The sequence below is a fragment of the Ruditapes philippinarum genome, unplaced genomic scaffold (genome assembly GCF_026571515.1).
Source record: "Ruditapes philippinarum isolate M1 unplaced genomic scaffold, ASM2657151v2 ctg588_1_1_1_1, whole genome shotgun sequence".
Taxonomy (NCBI): Eukaryota; Metazoa; Mollusca; class Bivalvia; order Venerida; family Veneridae; genus Ruditapes; species Ruditapes philippinarum.
The window spans coordinates 172951-184657 of record NW_026852750.1 but is presented as its reverse complement, the minus strand read 5'-3'; the positions used below and the strand labels follow the sequence as shown (position 1 = coordinate 184657).

At 32.7% G+C, this 11707-nt stretch overlaps 1 protein-coding gene across 1 annotated transcript; it reads right to left on the bottom strand.

Moving 5' to 3' along the window:
• Positions 1-224: 224 nt before the first annotated feature.
• Positions 225-10197, bottom strand: LOC132723554 (uncharacterized). The gene is made up of 5 exons (XM_060708294.1): positions 10036-10197; positions 6320-6407; positions 5444-5547; positions 3831-4029; positions 225-634 (listed from the first exon to the last, which is right to left on the bottom strand). The coding sequence occupies exons 1-5, from the start codon at positions 10173-10175 to the stop codon at positions 605-607; spliced, it is 561 nt and encodes a 186-aa protein (XP_060564277.1). The 5' UTR covers positions 10176-10197; the 3' UTR covers positions 225-604.
• Between the last annotated feature and the right edge of the window lie 1510 nt (positions 10198-11707).

The following is an 11707-nucleotide window of genomic DNA, read 5'->3' as shown; positions in this document are numbered from 1 at the left end:
ATTTCTTTCTACATGTATATGTCTTTGCAATCAAGTTTTTACACCTTCATCAACAAATTAGTTGCTAATTAAACTTACTTAAATAACAAGTTCATCAACATTTTCAAATAAAAACTGTTAAAAAATATGAATTAAAACAATGCATATAATGAAGGGTACAGTGTCAAGACACCCGTGTTATGACCAAGAACGCATATTGGGATGTTTTTTTGTTTTTTTTTAAGTCTTACAAATATCCTTCAGCAAAAAACATGATTTCTGTACTGCTTCATTTTACCAATGTGTTTACAAGAACCTGAGTGATTGATCCCAAAATGTGGGCTTTACAAGCAGAGTGAATGACTAACATAACAGATAGATAGCTGGACTCTGGCAGCCTGATGAGCAGGGGTTGTTGGTTCCCATTCCTTGAATGCTGTCGACTGTATGATATTCCTACTTTTTACAAAGGTCAAAAACCAATTAAGGTTTATTCATAAAGTGCTTTTATAAGAATGAAATATGTCCTTTATTTTCCAAAAATATATATCACTCTTAAGGCAGCTCACTTCTAAGACAGTCTTCATCATAGTGTAGATCTAACATTTATCTAATGCCACTTCTCTCAGTCTGTTATATTTTCTGTATCAACAATCTACAAACAACAAATTCAAACACTGAGGTTAATCAGAATATATAAATTATTTCACATGTACATGACTTGTAATATTAGAATCATGTGAAAAAAAAAAAACTTTTTACAAATCATACTATGAAAATGATCGGCCAAAATTGCATTTTCTATTATCATTGGTGGAAGAGAACCATAGGTGTTATAGTTGATGACTAATTTACTTTTTATTTATTTTTTTTATTTTTGTTTTTTTGTTTCTTTCAACATTGCACCAACACAGTATAGGTCATATGGCACCATTCCAGGTTTACTGGTGGAAGAAGACCTCAAGTACCCCTTCGTACATTATTTCAGGCACAAACAGACACCTAAGCCAGTTTGCTTTCTCGCATAAAGAATCCAAAGACGTTGATGCGGCTCAAACCTACAGTGGTGAGAGGTAAGTGATTTGAGGTCAACTGAAACTTTTTCCCAATTTAAAAAAGAAATCCAAAAAGCAGCCAAAAAAATCAAATTGTTTCTGTTTCTGCAAATAAACATTTTTAACTTTTTATAAAAAAAATGACACTTGTTAAAAACGTTATTCATGTAAAAGGTAGTTTATCAATTTTTTAAAGGGACTCCACTGAGTTTATTTTTATATGATGGTGCTGGAAATATTTTTTCAAGATTACTGTTCCATTTATAGAGGATATTGAATGAGTGTAAGTTCAATACTGAATTTATTGCACAAGTTGAACTTGAATAAAATTATATTATGCGAGCCTCTGGCGAGCATAATATTACTTTATTTAACAGGTGCAATAAATTCAGTAATGTACTTACACCAATTTAATATTCTATTGATCACATACCCAAAATAAAGACCGTTTAAAGTGAAATAAGAGTCATTTTTCATTGAGCGCCTAAAGTATAACGCTAACATTTAGTGTGTTTTTACACTATGTTTGTATAACGCTAATGACCTCACGTCAAAATATATGCACAGCTGTGCAATACCATTTTTACAGAGTCGCAAAATCCGCACAGGTATGTGATTAAACCCATTACTGCATGAGTTTTTTGTGAAAAACAGCTGTTTTCATTGAAAAGTCCTTCGTTACAAGTTCAAATTGCTATAAAACTATAAAAACTGCTTCAATGCTAATTAAACTTGGCACAAATGTTGACTGGACCATTGCCTTTGTAACAACATGCTCAGTCCTAATTTTCCTGTTACCATTGCAATGAGGGGACATCTCAAAATTGCCAAAAATCACTATTTCGCGTTGATTTTTTCCATCAAAATTGATTTCAATGTGCTGCAACTTCCCAATGGATTGAGACAGAGTCAAAGGCTTTACAGTGTTGGTTACACATTACTTTATGATCAATCTGGGGTCATTTTTAGCCTTTCACAAGCCCAAAATTATCTCGGCAATGAGGGGGACTCAACCGCCACCCTTCAAACCCCCCATAACAGGAGGAGGCACATCCCCCTTTTGGCAACCCCCTGATGTATCTTTTGGATAGGGCACCGCGTCGAAAAAGTGGTCACTTTTTTAAACAACATTCCTCTACCAAAAACAATTGTTGAGGGCCTAAATAAGGCATTTTTCCACCATTTGAGACAACATTAAAAGGCGTGCATATAACGTAATAGGTTAATGTACGTCTAGACCAATAACTTGTGTAGAATTTTTCAGATTATTTGCTCCCTTAGTTTTTCTAGAATGAATTTTCTAATTGTAAAAAATAGTCAAAACTTGAAAAGTGATGCAACAAATAGCCCATGAAAGAATAATTGTTAAATGGTAAACAAATGCTTACCTAAAATAGCATTATAGTATCTTATTTTGGAACATATAATTCTGTTTACATACAATATTCATGTGTGTTAAATAGCAGACACATTCTATGTGACAACTATTTCAAAAATCGACCATACAGTTATGGAAACAACACAAATTTACTATTTATAGATTTTACAAAAATATTTCATATTATTAAAGATATAGCTTTATACCCTTTAATTTAAGCTTTACATGGTCTTGAATAACTTGTATTTATCACGTACTCTTGCTGTTTATGTGAGTCTGTAAATATGGTATTGCACGGCCGTGCACATATTTTGACGTGACATCATTTATGTTATATAAACAAAGTGTTAAGACGCGGTAAATGTTAGCATTATACTGTAGGCTCATCAATGAAAGATGGATCTTTTTCACTTCAAACGGTCTTTATTTTTGATATATGATAAATAGAATATTAAATTCATGTACTGGGCAGGAACCAGTTTCCGGACAATACCAGTTTTCGGACAGGTATTATAACAGCTTAATTTTGGCTTTATCGATGATTATCTGGTTTGATTGTTTGAGAAAATAAACTAACTTCCAAGTTGATACATCATTAAAATTTCGTGAGGATTTCTTACCTGTGTTTTAAAAACAGCCTTATATCCCTTTGGGGCATGTAATCTGTTCTGCGCATGCGCAATATTTTGTTTATTTCGGGATATAATTTGGGGTAGCAATTAATGCACAATGTAGTTCATTCAAAGTTCATTGGGTGTAATTCCCCAGAGCTAAATCTGTAACTTATTTGAAAACGGTGTTAAGCTAGGTTTACTCCACTTTCGCACTTCGTTGAAGCCGTACACACAAAAATATCCATTTCACTTTTCAGTCATTCCGAGACCCATCGAGTGATCGTTATTTTTCCTATCCTAAACATTTTTCAGTAAATCAGCTTAATTATATAGGAAAGCTTATATGTGAGAAGAAATTTTTTGTTATATTAGAATAATTATCAGTTAAAAACAGATATGAATAGCAGCTTAATATATGTCCGGAAACTGGTTCTGCAAGAGTGAACAATTTACACTTTTGATGACTTAATTTAACCCTTCAGTTTGTACAATGCTTACGTCACCAGGCAGTATTAATTGTGTTATCGGACGTAGTTAGAGCTCAGGTTTTTGGTATGTTAGTTTTATTAATGCATGTTTATTATTAAAAAATAGATAATTAAAAAAACTCGAATTCTGTCCGGAAACTGGTTCCTGCCCAGTAAGTTTATTACTGAATTCACTGAACTCATTAAATAAATGAATATTATGCTCGCCAAAGGCATAATATAATTTTATTCAACTCCTTTAATAATTCAGTATTAAACCTACACTCATTCAATATCCTCTCTATAGGCTAAACTGATTCATTAATCGTGACATTACCTCTTCAAAGTCATCAGCAATGGACACAATTTTATCCCTGGTTCTGAGAAGATGTTGCTCTCTTTCTTGTACTTTATCTCTCAATAGTTTGTTCTGTGCCTCAAGGTCATTCAATGTCTGCTTTAATGCTTTCAATTTCTCTCTCTTTAACACACCTACTTCACATCTTACATCCTCCTTTACATTACCACTTGGACGCCTAAAATGAGAGAAAATATTTCATTACCACTGGGACGCCTAAAACAAGAGACAATTTTTCATTACCACTTGGACGCCTTAAATGAGAGTAAATATTTCATTACCACTTGGACGCCTTAAATGAGAGTAAATATTTCATTACCACTTGGACACCTAAAATAAGAGCAAATATTTCATTACCACTCGGATGCCTAAAATAAGAGCAATTATTTAAATATTTTTTATTACCATTTGAAATATTTCATAACACTGGACGTCTAAAATAAGAGCAAACATTTCATTACCACTTGGACACCTAAAATACTAGCAAAAATTACATTACCATTTGGATGCCTAAAAATAAGAGCAAAAACTTCAAACATGTAATGGTTAAAACTTCTTGGACATTTTAAATAAGAGCATTTACATGTATACATGCATAGTTTGTTTGTTCTGTTAGCTTTTCCCCAAGTCTCAATGACTATATTGCAGCAGATATTTACTTATCAGTGCTCTAAATTTCTGGCATTTTACTGATTTGTTTTCCTGTGAGTTATTTCAACATTCTCCACATCAACTATTTATACAAAAGACAAGGGAAAATTGGCATCAGATGATTTATCAAAATCTTTACACTTGTGCATTCAAATTTTACAGGTAACCTTAGTTATCAGGCTATGAAGTTTCTTATTTCATAAAAGAAGATTTATGTCCATAAAAAATAAATAAGCTGATGCAACATCTGTGTGGCGCAAAACATTTAAGGCTGCATGCATCCAGATGAGCCAAAATATTTCATAAAAATCAAACTTGAGGAAAATGTACCAATTATTTAAGATTTTAGGAAAATCAATTTAAGATTCAAGTTATAATTTACATGTTATGAGCAATTATTTACTGATTTTTGATCTATTATTATATTTCTACTGTGTGACTCACACAAGGTTTTTTTTAGCATATTTTGACCTCTTTTGGTAATTTACTTGGATTGTAAGTGTGGTGTACAATGTGTAAATTACATTCTTTGTTCACTTCACAATATTTCACTTCAAACTTTTCATGAAAATTAGCATGAATCTAGAGGTTAATGCTGCTTTAATGTAGAAAGTGACTTAACAATGATTTAGTTTATGCCTTAAAAATAAGCCATTATTCCTAAACAATGAAAACATAAGATGAACTTAAAACTGTTTAAATTATTTCCTTCAAAGTTTAACATACCTTATGATTAGGTTTATTGGTTTTTAAGTCGACATTTTCGGTCTAACAAGTAACTAAAAATTTCTCTGCCACTGACTTACTAGATTTTTTAATTAGCATTGAGAGACAAATGACCACTATACTCAATGTCCAGAACACAATGGTTCTTTATCTCTTACTACTGATTATTATGGGCATACTATAAGAACATAACTTTGTGAACAAACTGAACATACCATGCCACTGTGCCAGGCTGTGATGGGTTCTCAGCTATGATCTTATCAAGGCTGTTTAGTAATGTTTCCAGATTTTCCTCTTTGTACATCTGCTCTAACTCACACTATAAAACAACAATAATAGCAAAATAGTTAAATTACTCAATGCTTGTTTTGGCTCCCATTTTATGATACTGTTTACTGAATAAATACATACAAACTAGAAATTTTCCCCCAATAGGGATCATTTACTGGTCAAGACCAATGCACCTTTGAAGTTTGCAGGCCCAGGGCCCATGGTTCGTTGAATTACTGGTAAGAACCATTTATGATTTTGATATAAAAAGTCAATGTGACCTTGACCTTTGACCCCATGACCCAAAATCAATAGGGGTCACCTTCTTGCCAAGACCAATGCACTTGTGAGGTTATGAGGGCAAAGAACCCATGGGTTGTCGAGTTATTGGCTGGAAACGGTTCCAATATGACCTGTGACCTTGACCTTTGACCAAGTGACCCCAAAAACACTAGGCTTCATCTTCTGGCCATGACCAATCTCCATATAAAGTTTGAAGTTCCTAGGCCCAGGTGGTTTTAAGTTACATGTATTAATGCTAATAAATCGGAAATTGACATAGGCTACTGACCGACATATGGACTTACCAATGAGTACAAAACAAAATACCCCCTATTCTTCTAAGGGGATGCATACTTAAAAGCTTCAGGCATTTAATATTAGTGCTTTACTAAAGAACCAAAGGTTACTTCTAGACCAGAAAATCCTTTCCTTTCATGAAATGATCATAAGTACTCCATAATTATGGATTTCCAGTTGCAATTATACAAGTACATAAAATGAATGGATTTTAACTTAATATTTACGAGTGTATACTTTACCTGTATATTTGCCTCAAGCTGTGAAATAGTTTTACTATGTAGGTGTTCCAAGTGAGTGTTATCTACTCCAGTCAAAGGTGATACCAACCTGAAATTTTTCAAAACACATTTAACCCTTTGCCAGAAATGAACAAAAGCTGCGCCATTCTGACGAAAGCCCTCCCATCTAAAAATGCCATAGTGGTTATAAGCCCTAACATGATATTCCCAGGTTGGACAAAAGCCCTCCCATAAAATTTACCAGTGAGACAAAATCAGTTCCATTAAATTTACAAATAGGACAAAAGCACTCATCTGGAAATGCACATATACAAAAAATTTAATGTAAACATCAAAATAGGACTAGCTATAAAAAAAGTAGCTGCCAAAACAAATGTTTTATTATAATTAAGACAATATGAATAAATGCATCTATACATTTGCATAGAGCTGTCATTGATTTGGTACAAAGCCTTTTTAAGGATATTAACAATATTTGAATATCAGATGACAAATATCTACGATACATCAATATTTTGATAATCATTACTTATCATGACTTATCTATTATTCACCTTCATACTGGTTTATAAATGATTTCAGAATAAAACATGTTCTGTTCACAGGCCTCAAATTTTTCTAGGCTTACTTGCCCTGCAGGGAAAGGGACCCTACAAATTTTTTCTCACCCTTCATAAAATGTACTTGCTCTGCATTTTGACGGACACAATTTGTAAACATCAAACACAAAAATCAAATTTACTATTTACTCATCTGTATCCATATAACTGACTTTATTCAAATACATATTTTAAATTAGGTTTACAATACGTTTCATTCTTTCAATATTTCCTGAATTCAAATTCTAACACACTCGGCTAAAATATTAATCTCATAGCTAAGTAAGCATTACCGAACGCATTTTTGGAATGCTGTTAAGGAATCAATCCATACCATACTCGTTTGGTAAAGTTTTATACTAACTTAGTCATCAAGTCAATTTCCAGTTTTTGTTAGACAGTTTTACAATTGAAATGGGGTCTGCAGTTTGATTTTTTTTAACGAATAACTTCATTTACATTAATTGTTTAGAGAAACATCATTTGGATGGGGATAATCTTACTCGCACTGCCAGAACTTTCACTAGAAAGTGAGAGCGGGCAAGTGGATTTGTCAAGGCCCAATGAAATCACAGGTATATGGTGTATGTCAAAGACTTTAATGATTACTCCTCCCCTCTCCCACCATCCTGCATGCTGCAACCCAGTTATAACAATAATATGGGGATGTCAAAGGCTTTGACTTGCCTGGCAGGCTATAGTTTACACATGTATATTTAAAAGGAAATCAAATAAAAAAAAAAAAGCAATAAAAGAATATATAGAATTCCATAACTATTCATGAAAATTTCAGTGTAAATTCTAGTTGGGTGCAATCCTTTTCCAGTGTTAGTCATTGATAATAGGCAGGGTATTCCTATGACAGAAAATTCAAAACCTTTTGGATTAAAAATTGGAAGTGGCTAGCCCTACGGTTACCCTAAAGTTCTAGCTGTATGTGAGTCATGTACAACTAGCAAGGACACGCTGTATTGGCTAGCCGTACGACACTTTTCAAAATTATATAGAAGTCGAAAATGCGTATGTTATTATATGACTTTAAGCGAAGATTTTAACCAAGAATCAGCAATTGTCTTTGTATGTTTACTTTTTAGAGATGAATCGGCTTGTTGGCTATTGATTGTTGTAATCTCAAGATGCCGAGAAAAAATAGTGTTTGGTTGCATTTAAATAATACCAATTGAAATAGTTTACAAAATTTTGATTATTATCCATTTTTGTTTCGTTCAGTTTAATTTTCAACACCTTTAAAATGAAAAAAAAAACCACAAAAATAATTTTTGTTAAATTGGGCTCTGATAATTGCGTCAACTACCAGTGACGGTAAAGAAGTTTGTCCATCATTGAGGAAAGTTTGCATGTTCCGTGAAATGCATTCTAAAATTCTATTGTCAGTCCCTGGGTAGGCTTTAATTAAGGCTAATTAATTGATTGTGCTTTTATGTTCCATATTTATCTACTGTATTTGAAAATTACATACAATTATTTTTGCTTTTCACCGTTTTTTTTTTTTTTTTCAATGTTCTTTTTATTTATTCCACTCTGATCATTATTTATTCGATCCATGTGCTTAATTAACAAAAATGATTTAATAATTCATCTTTCATGCAAATAAAACAACAAATGATAAGCATGAAATCAACGAAGTTATAACTTATAAAATGCAACTTTGACACTTATATCAAGATAGTCCTATAAATATGACGTCGCTTTGAGATATTTTTGCTTCTGGGCAAAGCAACATCATATCGAAATTGCTCAAAAACTCATAGCATGTTCCGCCAGAAAATCGGGCGGAACGAAAAACAATTAAGACAGCGTGTATTTACATTAGTTTTGACCTATTGATGAACAAAACTAAAAAATAAATACCTTTTGTCAAAATAATTAAACTGTCACATCCGAAAAATCATGATTAAATCTTCTCATTTAAATTCCTTTTACAGCTGATAAACAAATGGCGGCCATACAGTGTGTGAAATCTGATTGGCTAATTAATTCAAATGCAAGCGTTTAACTGAGTCAGAACGGAATATTTTTTTAATGAAATAATTGCCCATGCACCGTCAGTTTTCGAAAATATTTTTCCGTTCAAAAATTTGGAATCAATCTGTAAAACACCTTGCTTAACCAGTATGGCTGATAGGCAAAAATAGATTGATTTTTATATTTTATTTTAAATTGATAACTTCATAAGTACATTGTTTGAGAGTTTTTGTGTATGAGTGCGCATGAAATTGAAAGAAAAGAAGATTAGCTTTTGAATAAGGCTAATTGAAAGGCAACACAATAAACATTTTTTGAATATTTTTTATGATGCTATGTGTTTTTGAACAATAAATATTAGACGTCAGGCTTGACCGACATAAACTATAACTAGCCTGTAACGTCTTATATATTGGACTCATATCAAGATAGATTATACAACGTTTGTTCGTTTTCATTTTTTTTACAAAAGGACGGAGCATCTTTATTAAAGTGAACACACGAGGACAAATGCGGAGACTTGATTAAAATCCTTGTTTAAAGACCCAAAATAACATAATATTATGCATTTTCGACTTCCATATAATTTTGAAAAGTGCCATACGGCTAGACAATACATTGCGTCATGGCTAGTCGTTCGTGACTCACACACGGCTAGAACTTTCGGCTAGCCGTACCGGCCAGTACAGCTAGCCACTTCCTTAAAAATAATCGTCATGTCTTCTGAGTGAAAACGGAAGCGATGCATGAAATACCGAACGACACCTTTAAAATGGAAAAGTCACAATTTTTTAACCGACTTCCTAGTTCATAGGCTTTGCCTAATAATAATATGTTTAAAATTTACAGAATGACTAACTTATTAAGTTAAGAAAACAGAATTTGAAGACTAGGCTACATAAATATATAAAAAAATCTTATAGTAATAAGTTAGTCATTCTGCAGATTTTAAACATAATATTATATTGTTATAACAGGTTTGTGGGGTGGTGGGAGAGGGGTGTTCATTATAGCGTTCTGACACATGCCGAATACCTGTCAATTAAATAACGCCATTTAATAATAAAAAAAAGTTGATTTTTTTACTTTCAATTTACATCATTAAATGTAACAAAATACGCGGTGACGTACTTCAGTTCTCCTGTAAATGACTTAATTGTTTTCAGCATTACATTTCGCAAAATTTTCATCCTCCCTACGGAACCATCTGTAGAAGATGTATTTTCCACAGAATGTTGCATTTCCTTGTTACTTTCGTCCATGGCCGCCATCTTGAATTTCCCGCGAAAATATATTTACTGACGACTCATCAAGAGGCGCTGTCGTCTATCACAAACAAAAAAACTACAACGATACAAGAAGATACAAGATACAAGATACAAGAAAATTTATTTTACGTCGGATTTAGTTTAATCATATTTTATTGCTATATACATGTATATACAATACAGATACAAATTTCATATGTATTTTAAACAGCAAAAGCAAACGGGTTGGGCCCAAGTTCTTACAACATTAGCGGTCGGCCCTCCCCGGTAAATAATGAAACGAAAAAACTATATTCAATACTTAATGGCATATAACATAAACATAGTGTATATCATGTATAATTGCTGATGGAATGAATCGTAAGAAACGATTTTTAACAATATACAATAAAGTATTCGAACAGATAGAAATCAACGTTCGTGTATTTTATAAATTTATAAATATGGATGATCTAAGGATGCAGTATAACCTACCCCCCACCCCTAAGTGTCACGGGTTTCGTTAAGGCTGTTATGTGCATTTACTTTATATTGGGTACAGGGTATTTGTAATTACTTCTTATATAATATTCTAAGTACATTTATAACTGATTACAATAAAGGTTTAATGTTTAGGTATAAGTGAATCGATTTGTATTTTTAATAGATTTATGGACAGCAGTAAATATAACTTCATTATCTTTCGATGCTAGGCTATCACTACCAAGTAACAGTAGATTTGTATTCAGTGGGTGGAACGTCCTAGTTTCTGTAAAGAGTGTTATTCTTTGCGTTTGATAACTCGGGCATTTAAAGAAAAAATGTTCAGCATTCTCAATTGCATTTCCGCAATGACATGTGGGATTTTCACTAAGATGATTTCTAACTAAGTCACCATTTAGGTCGCTGCAATTGTTTCTTATACGTGAGTGTAAAACTGATAATAGTCTGTCACCTATTAAAAAATGTTTAGGAACAATAGGAGCTTTGAACATTTCTTTCATTCTAGTTTTTAAATATGTTTAGTGATTCCGCATTACGAATACTAGCATCAAGTGAATTCCAAAGTTCAATTGCTGAAGGTAAGAAGGATCTATTATACGTTTCAGTACGACGAGCTAATGTTGCATAATTGTTATTATTTCGAAGTGGATAGTTTTATGTTTCTGAAACAGTACTTGGGAAGAGCTCTTCAAGATAATGAGGGACAAGGCCATTTTTTTTGCTTTGTAAACCGTGACTAACTTTTGAATTATACGTCTGTCAGAAAAGAGATACCCAGCCTACTTCTTTAATCAATGAATTTATCGATACAGACCTAGTTAACCCAGTAACGACGCGCGCGGCTTCGTATTGCAATTGTTCAAGTGATTGCTTTTCGTTTAATGTAAACCGTCCCACACTACTGAGGCGTATTCCAAAATCGGACGCATATAAGAGATGTATATTTTATTCATAGTAGATCGTTTAAGTTTAAATTTTAATGCACGCATTGTACTTAAAACTTTTGACGCTGATAACCATTATTTTTTTCGATATGTTCATGCCATTTGAGA

What these genes read in the sequence shown, in the direction of transcription:
- LOC132723554 (XM_060708294.1), bottom strand. Translation starts at nt 10,175, where the DNA reads ATGGCGGCCATGGACGAAAGTAACAAGGAAATGCAACATTCTGTGGAA. An exon ending in TCATTTACAGGAGAACTGAA is followed by an intron (nt 6,408 to 10,035) that starts GTACGTCACCGC and finishes GAAAAATTTCAG; the next exon opens with GTTGGTATCACCTTTGACTG. An exon ending in TTGCTGATGACTTTGAAGAG is followed by an intron (nt 635 to 3,830) that starts GTAATGTCACGA and finishes TGTTGTTTGTAG; the next exon opens with ATTGTTGATACAGAAAATAT.